Source organism: Zonotrichia leucophrys, chromosome 5 (assembly GCF_028769735.1).
Source record: "Zonotrichia leucophrys gambelii isolate GWCS_2022_RI chromosome 5, RI_Zleu_2.0, whole genome shotgun sequence".
NCBI lineage: Eukaryota > Metazoa > Chordata > Aves > Passeriformes > Passerellidae > Zonotrichia > Zonotrichia leucophrys.
In genome coordinates, this window is record NC_088175.1 from 10,000,197 (window position 1) to 10,019,427 (window position 19,231).

The following is a 19,231-nucleotide window of genomic DNA, read 5'->3' on the forward strand; positions in this document are numbered from 1 at the left end:
TGCCTCTCACTTGGGTAGAGATCTCTGTAGGAAAGCTGTGCATGGGGTGGCTGCTGGGGAGGGCAGGAGGGAGGGGAAGAGGAGGGCAAATGGAACCCCAGCATGGCTGTGGCTGCAGGGCAGAGCAGATTCCATCTGGGTCACTGGGAACGACCTGCATGGCCCCTCCATGGGAGCCAGGTGCTATTTCAGGGACCCTCAGGATGCATCCAAACTCTAAGGATTCCAGATGCCCTCCATGGGCTCCTACAGGGCCCTGTGCAAGGCACTGATTTGCCATCAGGAATAAGTTTCTTCATTCCCCATCCCTTGAGCTGGATTATGTCATCGTGCCAGGGCATTAACCTATGGCTCGTACATCTAAATATATTTGATTTGGGGTTTTCTTCTCTTCTAATATTACAGCTTTGCCTGGAGTTTATAAATACTCCATTTAAGGAGCTATTTAGCAGTAACAACATTCCTGAGCTCAATCCAAGAACTGAGCTAATTATGGCTCCCCTTCAAAAATCTATTTCCACTCCCCCTCCCAAGGCCTTCTCTCCCCTGTGGTCAAACAGCCTGAAGATAATAAAGTGCAAAAAACTCCTACCTAAATAAACAGAGGAATTAATTGGATACACTGTCACTGACAGATTAGTAAATCCCAGTCTTGCATTACTTATTTATGTGAGTCATCCTGCTGTGTGGAAATATTTGTGTAATACCCTGATTTAGAAGAATTATATTCAAAACCCACAAAACAGGAGGTTTTTTGGCATCTTCCCTAAATAGGATAAGGAAGAGTAACAAGTAATCTGTTTTAACTGCTCATTAGCTGGCTAATGCAACTGGTGATAAATACAAAAAAGAAAGTTTCTGCTCCTGCAACTTCATAACCATTGCATTAATTTTTCACTTTTTCATTCAAGAAAAATCATGTCTTACAGTATCCTTGGAAAAAAGCCTTCTCTGTTTATAGGCAGTGCAATTCCACATTCTTGGTATATGGAACACCAAATGTCCGGGGATAGCCAGCATCCTGGCAGAGTGCCATGCATCTTATTATGTAGTAGGAGAGCCAAATTTCTTCCTGCACAGTATGTCTATAAATAAATTGCTTCTTCCCAAGCAATTACATAGAAGCATTTTTCCAACCAGCATGCAAATACAGGATTTTTTCTTACTGCAAGTAATAGCCAATTTATATTAGTTTAAGGTCAGAATTATTTTAACAATTATATTGAAAATGCCTTTTCCTGAGCTTGCACAGGGATGCAAAAAAATGCAATAAAATTTTTCTTTAAATGACATTTCTTCCCTTGTAAGGATCTGGCATAAAGAAGCTGTCCTTCAGCTGTCTGTAGTTGAAGTGTTATATGCACATTTCAGCAGGTCTGGTAAAGGCTGACACTGCATTCAGCCCGTAGCTGCTTTGGGGTATTTGTGCAGTTTATTTACACAATGCCTAGAAAAAATAATCTCATCATTTATATTGGTGGCTGTAAGATACTAGAAAATAAATTGGCATTTTGTGATTCTTGATCTAAAATCTGGATGTCAGCAAACTGTCATTGAGCTCCTCATTTCTCGCTCTTATTCAGAGCACATGGCTGTATTTTTGTGGGCTTGACTCATCAGGTTATTGAAACAATGCAGGCAGGAGGTTAGGAAATCTTCATCTGGCTGCTTTGGTAACTTAAATTTATTAAAACAATCAGTCTTAGAAAGCTTTTCAATCAGATTGGCATTGCACCACATCACCTCTTTCAGAAGTGAGAACCAAAAGGAAATTATAGTGGTACCACCCTGTTGAACTTCAAATATTGACAAAATTAGAACACTCCAATATGCAAAGTGTATGTTATTGTGTGACTTCCTTTTATTACACATGGAATGTCTTAGAAACCATGGGGAGACAAGGACTTTCTTTTGTTCCTTCCACATCTCCAGTCATCATCTAGAGTAATTACGTAGTGTATTTACAACTTTTCAGCTTTTTAAAAGGTTTTTTGAGAATGAATGATTGCAAGCTACCTTTCTCTGTTCCTCTTTTGTAACAAAATTTACATTTTTTGACCCTTTAACTTCCTTCTTCTTCCATTATGAAAACTCTTTATACACTTAAATTGTATCTCCCATTCAGAACTTCTTCCATAAGGAAATGTTTGCAGCAGTGGCATCCCATATGGTAAAAGAAGAATAAAAAAACTTTTTATCAGAACTAGAAAATAAATTCCTTTAGATTCAGTATTAAAAACAAGAGCTTGGCAAAAATGCTGACTATATTATTAAGCAGTGTATGGAATTAATATATTTCTTGTGAGTAGTTTCTCATGAAAACTGGTATTTTTTCATGAATTTTGATCTAGTGTGTGCAGCGTAGTTTCTCTGTAGCTTCATCTGTGCCTCCCACTTTGAATGGGAGCCAGAAAGGTGTCATAGATAGCATTAAGTGGGCCATCTTTCCTTAAGACAAAGTATGTTCTTAAATAATAAATGATCCTGGCAAGTTGTTTATTACCAGCAGTTAATGATCTGTTTATTAGTTAAAGTCTGTGGCTGTTAACACTCTAACAAATCAGTTCACTCTGTTAAACATCAATTTTGAGTACATTATTGGTATTAACCATACAACGAACTAAAACTGTTGCAGACAGTTGATTTTATTGCTGTGGCAGAATTGTATAATGGGAGGCAAAGGTGTTCAGTAGGGTACTGCTGCAGATAGATTAGGTTACATTTGTTTGTATTGGTTAGCAACTGACTTTTATCCACAGCGAGTGTGTATTCTCTTTTCCCAAATGTCTCTCAAGCAATTTAAAGTCCTACATGCTCTAATTTCTGTGTTTTTTAAGAGTGTAAGAATTACTTTTGTATCTGCACGTATATTTTGAAAAAAAAAAAAATGAATTGGTGGCTTAAAAATTAACTTCTGGAAGGTGTGTGTGATGAATAGCTTGCTTAAAAAAAGTTTAAAAAAAAAAGCTCAGAAATGAAATACTGCTAACACTGCTTGTTTGCCTGAGCAATTGGCAGTAGATCAACTGGTTTTCCAGACTAGTTGCAGCTACTGGGAGGAACAGAGACAGAGTTTAAAGATTCTGGTGTCAGCTCGGCATTAAGCTGTGCTTACATCATGTTAAAATCCCACAAGCATCTTCAAAAAAAATAAGAAGACCTGGGATATTAGGTGATCTTGATGAGAACACTTGGTCTTGAGTGGAATGGTGCTCTACAAGGTTTTGGCTCTGCCTAGTCCCAAACCATAAAATGCATGGATTGCAATTTTGCATCTGATCAGGAAACAAAGCTGTAAAAGTAGGTTCACTCCTAGGGCTCAAGTAGTGGTAATAAGTCTGGCAAGGCTGCATAAATAGGTGTGAGAATTACATTCCAACCCACAAATTCAAGAGTTCAGATCTGTTCTTTCAATTTTGGCCCACTTCTCATAAAAGGTAGCTCTAAATACTTTCAGCATTTAGAAGTAATCCACTGATACATTGGCAGAGAGGAACCCCCAAAAGCTTTACTCTAAAATGCATAAAAAATACTTTTCTCCAATTTGCTTGACAACTAAATTATTTTTAGGGTTGTTTCTTTGACAGATTAATCGAACAGATCCAAAACCTTGTATGAGCCCAGTATTATTTCTCTCCTTTCTGGAGGGGCTGATTCAAATTTCATTTAATTAATTTCATTTGATTCATTTGAATTCAGTTGAATTCAGCTACAACCAGCATAGTTAAACCAGAAATCCGTGGTTCATAGCACTTAGCTAGTGCAAAGGCTATCTCAAAATAGTATTTAAAATTAAATGACACTAACATTATATTGATAATCTACAACTTGCTTGGGGCAGAAAACATTACTGGGGAACGTGTTGTACCACCACAACTGTAGCTGTGGTCTAAAAGGTCAGTACAGAACAAGAATTCAGTAACAAAACTGGCACTTTGGACCCTGAACAGGAGGATGTCTAGCAGAGCTTTCTGTAAAGGTATTAAAGTGTTCAGCTCTTTTCATGTTTGCCAACCAATTTTAATGCCCTGTTGAAGGAGGAATAGGAGGACCTGTGGTTTACACCCAGTGTCAACAGCAAGGTAATTTCCCTAAGAGTAAGTACTGCTTTCCTGAGAGTTTTAATTACCCTCGAGATCCTGTGGTTTCCATCCAGACTTGCAATTAGCCAGTTATCCCACAGGAAGGTATTTGCAATGTAATCTGAATTAAAACCTAATCCAACGCCTGTTAAAACCAAAGCTAATGTAGATTTGCTGAAATTCTCTCTCTGTCTGTTTGTTGCCAGTTTACCTTGTTTAGGGGCTTGAGCTGCTGCAGCCTCCCTGTCACTCAGGGTCACCTACCCTGCTTCAGAGCAGTCCTAGAAAACAAAGCAGCAAGAGAGTGGAAGGAGGACAGCTCAGCTCTCACCCTGGCTAGGCAGTGACACAAACTTTCCCATTTGCCTTTGGGAACACCAAATCACATTCTAATCTTGCAAAAAAATGCAGATTTTATAAACCGGTGCTATAGAAATGATCGTAACTGAAGTCATGTTGCTCCCTGTAGCCCGTGAGGATTACTGCCTGCAAGTTCCTGCAGCTGGCATTCTGAGTTTGTGTGCATTATAAACACAAGTTCAGACATATCCAAGGAAATCTGTGCTGGTTGCTGTATGAGTGGATTGTTGGTGCTATAAATTTGAATGCACTGACACTTTCTTCTTGCCTGAAATGTAGTGATAGCTATATATGTTAGCATGTGTTTTTATATTAAAGTCCTGTGTAGGATGGCATGAATGCTAAATGTGTTTTCATTTACTGAATGCCTTTTACTGTCCCTTACTCTGCCCTGTTTAGAGTGCCACCGAGCAATGAGTGGTTTTAACAGGAAAACCTCTGAGTTGTTTCTGGTAGCATGTATTTTTTCTTATCAATGCATCACTCTGCATCACTCTGAAAAATGCAGCCTACCGCCAAAACAATAGACTTTTCCTGTACTTTTACTTTTCTTCAATCTGTAAGAGCAAGGCTCCATTTGAGTCCTTTTAAATTAATATTGTGAATGACACATCAGAGAAGAGTGTGTATTTTACCAGTCAGGCGTGAGGGTGTTTGAAATCAGCCTTCAGTTTGAAGTGACAGACAGCAGCCAGACTAACAGCACAGGGAGGGTGAGAGGGAAGTTGTGTAGGATGGACAGGTCAATGGGACTCAAGCAACCCACAGGAAAGGAAATACTAAAATTATGCAACTTGATGTCCCATGCTTCTTTCTCTTTAAGAACAATGTCTATATTATTGCAGTCACTCTCAGCACAGAATTCCTCTACATGCAGTAAGCAGGTAGAAAATTCAAATGCATTTTCAGAATCTTATATTTTCAATGGCTAGATTTTCTTATCTGGATTTTAATGGAGAGACAGCACCAGTTCAATGATTTCAGAATAAGTGTGTTGGTGGAATTGCTGTGCACAGCCTAACTCTGGTATTGCTTAAGAGTGAATGTTTCAATTTTCCTCCTTGAGCCTTGTTTGAGACTGCACAACATGCAACACAACCAAGTGTGGAATATAGCCCAGAAAATTTAAGACACTGACTGAGGACTGTTTGTGTATCACTCCCCCTTTGAGGACAGAGCAAGCAAAGGGCATGTCAAGCTAATGCTTTTGTTAACCACAGCCAGTTCTGAAGTCAAGGCATTCTGTGGATCAGAAAGTCAGATTTCTTTCAACATAGCTCTTTCCAGAACTTGATGCTCATGTTTAAATCATTTTAGAATTAGGAATCCAGTTGTTGGGCCAGAGTATAGACTAGGGAATATTTGTACAAAATATTTAAAGTTGTTCTCTGGTTTCCCTGGATCCTGCTAATGTTTCAACATGGACCAGTCTCTTTTTGCTGAAATAGGGCAAGCTGAGGTTAGGAAAACCTAAAATTAGTGGGATTTAAACTCTAATGGCTAGACTAAAGCATTAGTCATCTGATGACTGATGCCTTAAGATGTCTTTGTGAAGAAAATACTTTTCAATCAAAAGAAATCAAAACACTGCACTACTTGCTTTAGGCAGACTGAGAATATGTGTGTGTATTGGAAAACTGGTTGAGTTGCAAAGGTTCTGAAAGTTATCCCAAACTTTTAAAAGTTTTGTCTTATGTATTTTACAAAATGAATATACACAGGAACTTCACATGACACTAGTCATGGGTTGTGCAATATTTAAAGATGCACAAGTAGATAACCTTTCAGATAGAGTACCAAATTAGTGATGAAAATGGGTAGATGTTGCTGTCACTAATTGCTGTTTCAAATCCATCTCCACACCCTGTTCAAAACAGCAAATTTTGTAACCAGCCTGAAATTCAAAGGTTTGGAAAGGAAAACTTTCTACAGACAGTTATTGTGAGCGCTGTTATTGAGCTAAAATTTGGTGTTCTGAAAACATCTGCAGTCTCAGTGGGACTTTTACTCCTAAGTGGAATGCCTTCGCTTATTTTTGGATCACTTATTAATAAGAAGTGGTAGAAGCCCACAGCTCACTTTAAAGGAAGCCTGCTCTGTGAACTGTGGTATCTCTCTAGGATTATGAAGGGAAAAGATCTGCAACTCACTCTCCTCTTCAAGCAGTGCAGATGCTCACTGTACACATAATAATATAGCTGAAAGACTCAAAACAGCCCCAGTAAAAAACATTTTCCATGAGAAAATTAAGAGTAGATCAGAGTGTTCTATAAATTCACATTCTTTATGCACTGACATTCCTTGGTTAGATCTTTCCTAAAATACCTTATGTCCACTGGATTTTCTCAAAAAATGGTAGCAAATACATGTTTACTACCCTGAGGCTAAGCCGCAGTGAAGAACTGGCCCAAGAAATGCATATATCCATCCATCCATCCATCCATCCATCCATCCATCCATCCATCCATCCATCCACCCATCCATCCATTGTTTTGAGCACATTTAATCCTCAAATCAGTTGCTAATGTATGTTGATGTATCGACTGCAAGAGGCAGAATGGGGAAAGAGTTATTATTCCCTCTCCCTGAGAATATTTACCAATGGCAACAGGATTCATCCTCACTCCCAAAAGCATCTTGTGCCACATCAGCACAGAAATAAAGAGGATACTATCAATAAAACTTCTGAGAAAGGAAACATCCCTGACTTTTGGCTCCTGTATCGTGTTCTCTGCTCAGTTCCTAGTCCGGAATTTCATCTAACTACACAGCATGCTGACCTCTTGAAACAGGCATCAGGCCCAGAATATGATCTTTCATATCTTATTAAAACTTTGGAACAAATCCATCAAAAAACCTCTGAATTTACATTTTCATTAAAAAAAAAAAAAACTGAGTTCCCTTCAGAAACAAAAGTTTGAAGACTAGGCTGTGAGAAAGCAGTGCATAGGAATTAGAAAGAAAATAGAAACCCAAAGGCAAAGTGTCTAGAGACAGCTGGAAATGGATAAATACTGGCATAATATTCCTGATTCATAGGAGCAGAAGACATACTTGTTGCTCCAAAATATTGTATAATCCCAAATTATGAAAAAAAAAAACCCTGTCTCATTAGATGGGATTCAAAGTGTAAAAGGTACATGATGCAAACTTTCAGCTAAAGGTGAACATGCATCACAGAAGTTCAAAAATCTAGTTCTGGTTAGTTTGGGATTAGATGGTTAGTTGGGAAGAAAATAACCATAAATTAATTCAGACCTCAAGTTAAACGTATCTAAATTTAATATTTTCTGGAGGCTTTCAGAAAAGTGTCAAAACACTTAAGTATATCAATATTGCAAATAAAATTGTCTTTAGAAATACTAAAAAGAAACAAATCCAAACATAATATAAACACAACTTTTTAGTTCTGTCATCTAGTGGTTTGAGTCTTGTGTTGAGTTCTACAAATGATCTTTGCAGGAAACAGGCAATTTTTGCCTAAATTAGAACACAAATGAGGATGTGGTTTACTGACAGCAAGATAGAGACATAGATTAAAGTTGAGAACATTAGTAGGTAAATACAATAACTCTTCCACTCCAGTTGCTTCATTGGATGATGTTTTTCACCTAATGTAAGCACTGATCACTGAAACAGATGATAATTATATTTATTTCAATGGTATTATCAAAACATCATCTAACCAAGATAGTATTTCTGTAGTTCCTTCTGGCATATTTGCCTCGCCTACTTCAAATCTGTTACCCTTTATTATATATTTATCCACTATAGATTTGTTGGTTTTATTTTTGTACTTTTGACCTTCATTACTAATACTATTTCCTGGATTTATAAAAAATGCAAATGATATGTATTCATGATATGTATCTGACACACTTCATTAAAAAAAGTGGCTTCAGTCATATAGTGTTTGGAAATGATAATGTGACTTTTAGCTGGAAGATACTCTCTATTTCACTTCTGATTCAAAATCACTGGCAAGTACCAAGCAGAATTCCACAGGTGTGGGATTGGGCTCCAGTTCTAGTTCCACCATGGTAAACACTGTTAGATTAGACTACAGTCATATCCACAACTCTAAATCTCCTGAAAACCATGAAAGTCTGGACATACATCATGTGCATGGTACAGAAAACAATGCAGTAGCTGTCTTTTTGTACAGTTGATTTATTTATTTTTAAGGCTGACTTTGTTGCTCTAACTCCCTTGCAAAGACTTTTGAGGTTCTTTGCATTACAAATGAAAAGTTACTTTGGGTGCAACCTCCAGAACCTTTTCAGAGAAAGGAGAGGTTCTGGTGGCATTATGTATTTACACTTTATACTACAGAGAAGACCTTTAGCCAATGTAATAATGCCTGGGTGGGATGATAAATGCTGGCCACATACAATTCCCATTGATTTGTAGCTGTGTGTGCTCAGGAGCTGTTGTGGTTTAAAATCCAGTGTGGTACATGATGATCCAAAAATTTAGTTCAGTTATTGGAAAAAGGTAAATGAACAATAGAAGTCTTCATCTGATTTATGTTTATCAGTTGGGAAAATGGTCCTTTGGTTTTTAGTTTGCTTTTTTAAAATTACTCAACTTATAATAGCACGAATCCTGGCATAGCAAGTGATTTAATAGCGCAAAGATAAAGAGCACAAATTATGCACAGTGTTTGTAGGGAACAGATACACAGATCTCCCTCTCCACCATTACGTGTGACTGTATGTATAACATGGGGAATTAGGGTTAGCTCATCCTTACAGAGAAAATTAAAGTGCTAATAGGTTAGAGTAAAGCCATCTTGTCTGGAAGCTGGTAAGCACACTGCCATAGTATGTTCAGTTTCCAGAAGAAATGTTGGCTACTGGCTGTACTGTGATTGAGAAGCACTTTGTAAACCTGGGTCAGTCATGGGTGTGCAACAGAGCCACTATGTCAGCCTCTCCAGCACTTCCCTTGGAATGAATGTTTCCTTAATGTAGATGTCCAGATCATCCCACTTTCCTGACCTTGAATGGGTTTGATCACAGTATCTTTGAGTAAAGAAAATCACTCAAACTGCTTTTGATGGGAAAAAAAGCTTCCAAGTACCAAGGCAACCTCCTGTTGACTCCTGCCATTGCAGCCAAGGACCCAAAGTGTATTCCCATTGTCCCCTTGCAAAGGTGCACTATGTCAAAAGATTCTCCTTTGCAACAATCTGCTCAGTTTGGATGCATATTTCTCTGTTAAGATGAAAAGTCTTTTCTTGCTGAGTCATTGATGTCATATATCCTCATTCGCCAAGTATGCTGTTAGCTGGAATACATATGAAACCTGCAAAAAAATCTCATTGGCCTTTGTTCAAATTCACGGAAACCTACAAGAGATCTTACTTTCTCCACTAGCTTGTATCAAATCAGACTGAACCCGTACCAGCTTTTAAATTGCTACAGCATCTGATTTGTCTATAACAAAATTTGTCTATGTTGACTCATTACAATTCTGAAAAAAAATCACCTCTGACCACTAACAAAGGGGGTAGTGTATCTTGAGAACTCTGTGTATGACTAACTGACATATACAATAAATACAAATGTTACTACAGTAACAGATTGAAATTATATAGTTCATTTAAACCTTTTTCCAACTTCAGCTGAGTCCCCGCTAAAGCACACAGGAAATAAACACATTGAGCTGTCTGGCACCAGGCAACTATCCAGGTCCTGCTCTGTCTAGCACTGTGCTAGGCTTATCCATCTAATCAACATTAGGAGGTTTATTTATGTCAGACAGATATATTAGTAATAAATGAATTTATTCAGTAGCTTGGTGGATTTATACGTGTACAAAATCATTTTAGTTTAAGCACACTTAAAACTGAGTGACTCCACTACTTTTATGGGCTGTATCCTGAAGCCCTTAGCACATTCTAGCCTCCTCTTCACAAGAAAAAAAAAAAAATACAACCCAAACCACACAACGCTCGCCCCCCCCCCCCCCCCCGACACACACTAAAAAAAGCCCAAAACAAAAAACCAAAACACATCACCAAAACAAAACACTAATTGAAGTCAATGGAATGTTTACTGGAGCAAAAACTGCAAAAGACTTAAGAACTGGTGAAATGCAAGTGAACATGAAGCTAGCAAAGTGGCATTTCAAAGGGTAGTGGTATGTTTATATACTTTGTATGCAATATTCCGTGTATAAAAGTCTGTTTCAATTTTTAAAGCCCAAGATAGTTTGTAGAGGAGAAACAGCTGACGGAATTCAGAAGGGATATCTGCGTTTTCTTCATCACACCTATTTGTACTTTAGACAGACTTTGTTTTAAGGCATTAATTTGACATGCGAGTCAGGTCTGTGCTACGTTGAAGACTGTTTTCACTGATTCCTCTGTTGTTTTTTAGAAAACAGGACTGAGAATTCTCTTAGTGCTAAGGTTTATCCATTTCAATCAGACAGTGAGTGGCACATTCCCACCTCATTCGCAGTTTTTAATTCCAATTGCTTTTGAAATGTCCCTTTTCCTTCCCCCCTTTATGCTGCCACTTGAAAGTTGAAATGCAGCAAGAATGTAACGTTAGGTGCCAGTTTTCTGAATTACAGGGTGACTGCTTTAGCTGATCCCAAAAAGCAAGTGTCTTTTTATACCGCATAAAAGCCTGAAATGTTTACATATCAAAAGGCTATAGGCCAATTTCTGTCAAAATTATACATGAAGTTAAGCAGTACAAGCAATTTATTTAAACACTAGTCATTGTAGAAAAATTCAAAACCATATGCTCTTTTAGCAGTTTTTCACAAATGCATTTGACCCATGACTTGGCAAGACATGCATGCTTCATAATTTACTCTAAATTTCAAATCCTCTTGACATTTAAATAAAAGATCTTCATTAATAAAGTTTATATGAATGAAAACTTTAGAAGCTGATATTGTTAGAGGGAAGCTTTCAGAAAAAACCCAACCGCTTTTCTGCCTCGTTTTCAAATGACTGACTCTCCTAATCAGTTCAAGATAAGTTTATTCTGGGAACAAATTACGGTAATTTCGCATTGTATGACTTTTATACTTTTTTTTTTTCCTGGTGAAGCAATGATGCAATCAATTTGAAACAAACGTGGGTGAGCGCTGCAGGGTGATGGCATTTCTAAGTGAGAGATGTGCCGCGAAGCGCCCGTTCTCCGCCGCTCATCCCCAAGCCCCCGGTTCAGCCCGCGTTGCCCCTGGCGTGGGGCGGGAGCCGCAGCCGGACCCGCTGCTCACGGCGAGCCCGGGCCTTGCCGAGCCGTGCCGTGCCGGGGTGCCCCGTGCCGAGCGGTGCCGTGCCGGGCCGTGCCGTGCCGGGGTGCCCCGTGCTGTGCCGTGCCGGGCCGGGCCGGGCCGAGCTGGGGTGCCCCGGGCCCCTCCCGGCCGGCAGCCCCGGTACCGTTCCAGCCGGCCAAAGGCTCCGCCGGGAAGGCGGTGGGTGCGTTTTGCATCCCCGGAATTGTTCTTTAATGTATTAAAATAAAAGAAAAAAATATGTCCGTTTTCTCCAAGCGCATTTTCATAGACTTGTGTATGGTGATTGCTTTGTATGGAATCGTGTTTGGGTAATAATATTGAAAATCAGCGCGGTGTTTACCGTATTTCATGCCTAACAGCTTGCTCTGCCCAGCGCTATGCTCCTCTTTAGATCCCTCTTTCAACCCATGCTGTGACCACCCTCCCGTAACAAACAATTGCTTAGCAACACTATGCAGCACAATTTGCTTGTGTTTCATTTGTTATTACAATTTCACCCCGACATTGTGCGACAACTGATTGTTTGTTAAACACAATTTTCCGTTTGCCAGGTTAGCGAAGAGCGCACGGGAAATGAGAAACTCCGAGAGCGGGTTTTGCCAAGCGGGTATCAAAACCGGGGGTTTCACGGCAAAACGACTCACTCTAATACAAAACAAAACAAAGTAAAAGAGACCTTCCTCACTGGGGGAACAAGTTATTTAGAAAATATAATTTTTAAATTAAGAATAAAGGTAGGCGTTATAGCATGGTGGATCATCCGTCAGGGGAGCAGAAAACTCTTGGGGAAGCCGAGCGTCCGTCCGGCCCGGGCCGTGTGTGCTCCGCCAGCGCCGCGGCCCCTCCGGTGCCCACGCGTGTCCCGCGGTGCTGACACCACCTGGGAGAAGCCGGACAGCCATGGACATGAACCCTGACGCCAGTGATGCTGAACACCCGAGAAGCCGGGTGTCCCCACTGAGGGTGTCCCCAACGAGGGTGTCCCCACGGCAGGAGCGGGCTCTGGGGCTCACCCGGGTTGTTCCCCGAGGGGCGGCAGTCCCGGCTGAGCGCTGTCCCCGCCGCCCCGAGCCCCCGGGATGCTCCTGACGGGCCGATGCGGAGCAGAGCGGGCCGTGCCCCGCTGCCGGCTCTCCCGGGACCCCGAGCCCCGCAGGCCGCCCGAGGGATGCTGCGGCGCATTGCTGCAGAGCCGCCGAGGACGTGGAGGAGCATCCCGATGGCGGCATTAAGCAGGCGCTGCTCTGCATGCAGCGTGACCGGCTGCACTCAGGGAATTACTGACCAAAAAACCCCGACAAACCGAAACTCCCTCTCCGAGCCCACCCTCAAACAAACAAAAAAAATTAAACAAAACTCTCAAAATATCAACAGAAAAAAAAATTTCTCAAATCTAACCAAAAACCCGCCGAACCCTCTGTCAAATACTTTCACTTTCCATCAAATTTGAAAAACTTGCACGAAGTTCAGGTCTAAATGCCAAAGGCGTAAAGAAATGGTTAGGCAGATAAATTGAAGCAAAAACCGATGCAGCTAATTAAACACATTGCGAAGTATCAACAAAGCGAGAATTTAGTTTTGGCATTCTTTTTTTTAACGCTTATACAAGTCTTTCGCTGTAAATACGTTTCAAATCATTCTCAGGTGCGGTTTTAAATCCTGGAATATAGAGGAAAGAAAGGCTAAAGATAAAGTGCAAGTAAGCGCTAACGAGGATATTCTTTGTTGAGGAAAAATAATGTGTTCCTCGTAAACGGACTCTAATGGCTTGTTTTCATTTCATGCGTACAATTTCCTACCTTCTTTGATGGAGAGTTGATGGGGTAAATAGTCTAATCTTATTCAGTTCACCTCCTGTGGATTCCCAGGGACAGTCGTGACAGACGAAGTATTCTGCAAATCACAAGAGCCAGCTACCAGGAGAGCCAAACCTCTTAATAGCAAGAGTTTTAGAGATTTAAAATTTGTCCATTTAAAAATTCATAGAACATGCAAAATATAAAGTTCTCTGCATCATTGCAACTTTATGGCCTTTGTTTTCTAAGCTAGATAATTAAAGATTGAAAAGAAAAGAAATAGGCACCAAGACAGATCAGAAATAAATTGGGATACCTACCACACCCGGGGATTTGAGACAGCACTGGTCTTTAACGTTTGCGTCTCTTGGCTTGTATTAAAAATAGAAGGTGGTACCTGTCTGAATCTGTTAAAAAAGAAAAAAAGAAAGAAAGAAAGAAAGAAAACAGAGAGATAGAAATTTACAATATTCATGTGTCCTTGTTCCGCCAGGTGACCTAGGAAAATAGTAAAAATAAAATAGTTCAGTTACTCAGTGAAGACGTTGTTGCTTCACTGCATAAACCTTAAATCACAGAAACACATACTCTTCAGTGCCCGCTCAGTCCTCCGAGCCGGGGACACAAGATTCAAATCGTGCTACAGAAACACTTGGAGTGGGGGCGCGTTGCATGTTTATGTGGCAGTTTATTTTTTTTTTTTTTTAAGTGCTTCTTAAGCAGTTCGAAGCATAAATAATGAATCTGAGCCTTAGACAGAGGAAATCGCACCCACTAATGTGAACTAACACTACCAAAGTAGGCGCATAATAGACAAGACTAGGAGCTGCTAACCACTTCTACACAATGGCATTAATAAGATTAACCTGGGCAATTAGCCGGTGCAGCAGAGATCAAGCCTAAATCTGGGGCCTTTCTAAAAAGCCCACTAATGGAAAGGATTACGTTAATTTCATTAATTCTCAATACACAGACTTGGGCTGCTTTCACTCCTTTGTGTAACCCCCACCTCTTCTCCACCAAAAAAGGGGAGAAAAAAAAATCAAATCTGGTTTTGTTTGTCATCTGCATATTACCAGGAACTAAATCCAGGATGACGTCGCCTGGGTATAAAAAAGGGAAGAGGTTCAGATGGATTATACTCCGAGCAGCCCTCTGGGTTGAGATCAGTAAACAGGCGAGAGTTGAGGGGGGAAAGTTCCAGGGGTGGATCCTGCGCACACGCACACACACCGCACACGCGCGCACAGACACACACGCACACTCTGCCCGCAAGCTGCCCTCGGAAAAGGCTCTTTTCTTTTCGCTCCGATCCCTTTTTCAAATTTATCCGAAAAGTTTCGATTTCGCGTCCTTCCAGCCTCTTCCCCCCCCCTTCCCCGGCCACCACCTACCCTCCCTCCCGCCCTCCTCCCTCCCTCCCCCGGCCGGTCCCCGCCGCCCTGCCCCGCACGCTTTGGGGCATGCCTGTGAGCATGTTCAGCATCGACAATATCCTGGCGGCCAGACCTCGCTGCAAGGACTCGGTGCTGCTGCCCCCGAGCGCCGCGCCCGTCGTTTTCCCCAGCCTCCACGGGGACTCGCTCTACGGCAGCGCCTCCGACTACGGCGGATTTTACTCCCGGGGGGTGGCTCCCGCCTCCGCGCTGCCGCCGGCCGTCACTGGATCCCGGCTCGGCTACAACAACTACTACTACGGGCAGCTGCATGTGCCCGCGTCCCCCGTGGGCCCTTCGTGCTGCGGGGCCGTGCCGCCGCTGGGCGCTCAGCAGTGTTCCTGCGTGCCCCCCGCAGGTAAGGCGGCCCCCGTGGGACGGGACGGGCCGGGATGGGACGGGCCGGGCCCCCTTTGTTCCCGCAGCCCGGGGCCCGAGCGGTGGCGGGGAGCTGGCGGCCCGCGGGAGAGCGGCCGGGCGGCGGGAGGGGGCAATTTCTGTTCGGGATGGGACGGGACAGGAGTGGGGGGAAGCAGCGATCTCATGCAAAGCCTATCGTCGACTCGTCTGTCTGTCCGTAGGTTACGAGGGCACTGGGTCAGTCCTGATGTCCCCTGTTCCCCATCAGATGTTGCCCTACATGAACGTGGGCACTTTGTCCCGGACGGAGCTGCAGTTACTGAATCAGCTGCACTGCAGGCGAAAAAGGCGGCACCGGACTATCTTCACTGACGAGCAGCTGGAAGCGCTGGAAAACCTCTTCCAGGAAACGAAATACCCAGATGTGGGCACGAGGGAACAGCTGGCCAGAAGGGTGCACTTAAGAGAGGAAAAAGTGGAGGTACTTTGCTTTCTTTTTCCTTCAACCCTCCCATTCGCACTCAAAGGCGCCCGAGCCGGATGTATCGCGGTGCGGCTCCAGCCCGGCTCTGCCAGCGGAGCCGCTTTGCGGGGGCAGAGGGAAAGTTCTTTATTCTTTCCAAGTGCCCTTCCTTGGGCCGGCCGACCGAGCCTGTCCCAGGGCTGTGAGGGATTGTCGGCCGGCGGCTGTGCCTCCTGAAGGCGCCCGGCCGGTCCCACCCGAGCGGCTGTTTCCCCCGCCTCCCTCCGTCTGTCTGTCCGTCCGTCTGTCCGAGCCCGGCCGCCCACGCCGGCCCCGGCAGGGCTCCTGAGGGGCTGAGGTCAGCTGCGGGTTTGCACAGTTTTATTTTTATTTTTCCCTCTAATAATTTAATTTCTTAACGCAACAGGTTTGGTTCAAAAACCGCCGGGCGAAGTGGAGGAGGCAAAAGCGATCGTCTTCGGAGGAATCAGAAAACGCACAAAAGTGGAATAAAGCGTCTAAAACGTCACCGGAGAAGAGACAAGAGGACGGGAAAAGTGACTTGGACTCTGACAGCTGATACTTCTAAGTGGGGGGGACATTTCCCGTGGACTGTCGGACACGCTCCAGAGGATGCTACTAATCTTGCACAAGATCTGCCTTGTTGGAGGGGGAAAATATCTGTATATAATGTACAATGCCCCGAGCTAATTCCGTGTAAATAAAATGTGTTGCGGACGTGTTGCACAGGTAGACGGCGGCGCGTTTGTTCAATCTGCGCCGCGGGGAGAGGGAGAGAGCGGGACAAGGGAGCGGGGAGCGGCGGTGTGCGGATCCCCGGGAGCAGGGCGGCCTCGCCGGGCAGTCCCGTGTTGGGGTGCGGCGTCGGTGTGAGAGCCGGCGGAGCGCAGCGCTGGCGGGCCCGCTCTCCGCAGCCCGGGCAGCGATGGTGGGTCTCGCACCGGGGGGAAGCGGCCGAGGCCCAGCCAGGCAGCCCGGTACGGGATCAGCCCGCTAGGAGCCCGAGGAGGCCGGGAGCGAACCCCGTTCTCCTCCCGAGGGCCGCCCGCGGCAGTCCGGCCCCGCCCGCTTCTCCCGGCCGGGAGCGCTGCGGCTCCTCTGCCCCGGCTCTCCCGCCCCGGCTGCCCCCGCCTCGGCCACCGTGCCCTTGGGAACACCAGCAGGCAAAGCAAACCCGGCCCCACACTTGTTGGCTCTGCCCCGTCTCCCTGAGCTTTCCTCATCTCCCTGCGGCTGAGCCTTGTTGGGTTTCCAAAGCGTTCGTCTTTGACCCTCGTTTGAGAAACCGTCTCTCTTCAGCGGTGCTTAAAGTTGTTGTTAATAAATTTTAGACATTATCAGATGGATTGCACTCAAGGGGAGTACGACCCCTTGTGTGCTGCTTTTTTTCGGGTGTTTCAGAGGAAGTTGCTAATGGAAGTTTTCTCCCCTTTGAGGCAGCACCTTTGCAATTACGAAAGCAGTGACAGCCTGGTCTCGTTTTACTCTTCCCTCTGCGAGGGCCTCGTAGTTGAGTCGTCTATTCCCCCCTTAAAATTCACGTTCGTTTTCCTTTTGCTTTTTTCCCTGTGACTCTCCAGCTCAGAGCTTATCATTTCAGAGAGGAACCACGGCGGCTTCCCCATGGTGTGTTTAGGAAGATCCTCTTTCGTTGTTTAAAAGACTGTTCATAAAGTTAAAACAAATAACCTGAAAGTGTAAAGCCAATTCAGACGATCTCTGGCCCGACAACTTCAGGCTGTGCCTTTCATTCAAAGTTAAGTGGTAGTGAGCTGATTTTTCTTAATTATGGCCAATGTCTAAACTCACCTGTATCTATTAAATCTCACCTAGTTTAGACCAATTGTTTTTTCAAATATGCTCATCATTACTTCAAGTGACACAAGAAAGCATCAGGTGCTGTGTTGCTTGCCTTTTTCCTATTTTTTCGTGATGTATCCTTGTTTTTGTGGGTGTTATAACACGGTGCATACTGCAGGTGTTAGTGTGATAGAGCCAGTCTTAGTACCTGTCTGCTCAGGCGACTTTTTAATGTCAGTGTTTCCACATAGATGAGGTATCTCATTCTGAGCGACCTCTCACCACGCCAAGATGTAGGAACAGCTGCTGAGGAAGCAATTCAGCATGGTTTGGTGTGAGCCACTCCTTCAGGGGGCTAAGAGTTTCACAGCTACTGCTGGCTTGACGAAAAAGAAATTCAGCCTCTCGTTCCTCGGTGCAGCAAAGGAGGAAGGGTAAAAGCAAATGGATTCCTCTTCTTGGATGGTTTGGTTTTATGGAGCTATTGCATTTTGGAGATTCCACCCTGTTGCTATGGATGCATATTTGACCTCTGTAAATTATATTGAATTACAACACAACAGCACTAAAAATTAGTTCTTAAATTGCTGAAAATTAGATTTGAAGTGTTTTGTTATGTTCTATGCAGGAAGTCTTGCTGAGTGGATTTTTAATGTCATCACGTCTGTATTTAGTCATTGTTAGGTCTTAAAATGCATACTTAATTTGCAAATAAAAGCTAGGTCTAAAGAGAATATTGCCCAAGACTTTACAAATGCTTATATATTTGTGTTATTTCCATGTGTAAATATCCCTACTGCCACAATAGGATCTTGGTAAGGTTTTGTTTTATTTTGTATTTTTTAATGATAATTTTGGGAAGTCACTATTAAAGATTTTAGCTTGCATAGTGGAATGTAGGAGTTAAACTAGATCTGGGTTTGTAAAAAGTGGGATTTAAAAACATTTTTGATTACCAATAGGAGTTACCTAAAGTTGCAGTACATGTCTCTAAAGAAACTTAGACTTTTCCAGTGGGAGCAATGGTTCCAGTTGTGACCCACAGAAGCTCCAGGTATCCAAACATGCCAGTTAATGGATTTATTAAGAACTGTTTGTTCTGTGGAAGCATGGGATGTGATGTAAGAATCAAAAATTTGTATTGCAAAACACAGTTTCTATCCATGGAATTGTGATGAATCACCTCTGATTTCTTTAAAATACCATTGTACCTTTGTCTGTGTTAATTTTTGAGTTTTCCATAAACTCTTTATTACGATAAGCTTGATCTTGCAGTCAAAGGAATCTAGTTTTATTACTACATGTACGTGTAGATCTACTGAAGTTAATAATATGACTTTAAAATCGAATTGAAAAGCAATTTTAATCTTGACCTAAAAGCTTAACCTTACTTACTAAAAATGGTGTTTGTGCCATTAATAGGAGTAGCTGTCTCATTGTTTTTCTCACTGGTGTTTGTTGAAAACCTAGAAGTTTCATTCTCTCTTTTTAGCCTACAAAATGAGATTCTGTGCAGTATGGAAGTCTGATAGTGAAAAAGTAGTGAGAAGTTTGCATGGAAAGGATCAAGAAAGTTGAAAACTAAATTATTGAAAACATGAGGGGGATTGTAATAAGAAGATCTCTCACTCACTTGTGCTGTTTTGTTGG

At 42.8% G+C, this 19,231-nt stretch overlaps 1 protein-coding gene and 1 long non-coding RNA gene across 2 annotated transcripts; one reads left to right on the forward strand and one right to left on the reverse strand.

Annotated features, from left to right (window-relative positions):
- Nucleotides 1-13,228: 13,228 nt before the first annotated feature.
- On the reverse strand, nucleotides 13,229-13,909 carry LOC135448351 (uncharacterized). Its single transcript, XR_010440428.1, has 3 exons — nucleotides 13,822-13,909; nucleotides 13,505-13,598; nucleotides 13,229-13,364 (listed from the first exon to the last, which is right to left on the reverse strand). It is a non-coding gene; the product is annotated as an uncharacterized LOC135448351 (long non-coding RNA).
- A 752-nt stretch (nucleotides 13,910-14,661) lies between these two features.
- GSC (goosecoid homeobox) lies at nucleotides 14,662-16,594 on the forward strand. The gene is made up of 3 exons (XM_064714304.1): nucleotides 14,662-15,295; nucleotides 15,519-15,778; nucleotides 16,188-16,594. Exons 1-3 carry the CDS (start codon nucleotides 14,965-14,967, stop codon nucleotides 16,338-16,340), a joined length of 744 nt encoding a protein of 247 aa, XP_064570374.1. The 5' UTR covers nucleotides 14,662-14,964; the 3' UTR covers nucleotides 16,341-16,594.
- The last annotated feature ends 2,637 nt before the right edge of the window (nucleotides 16,595-19,231 follow it).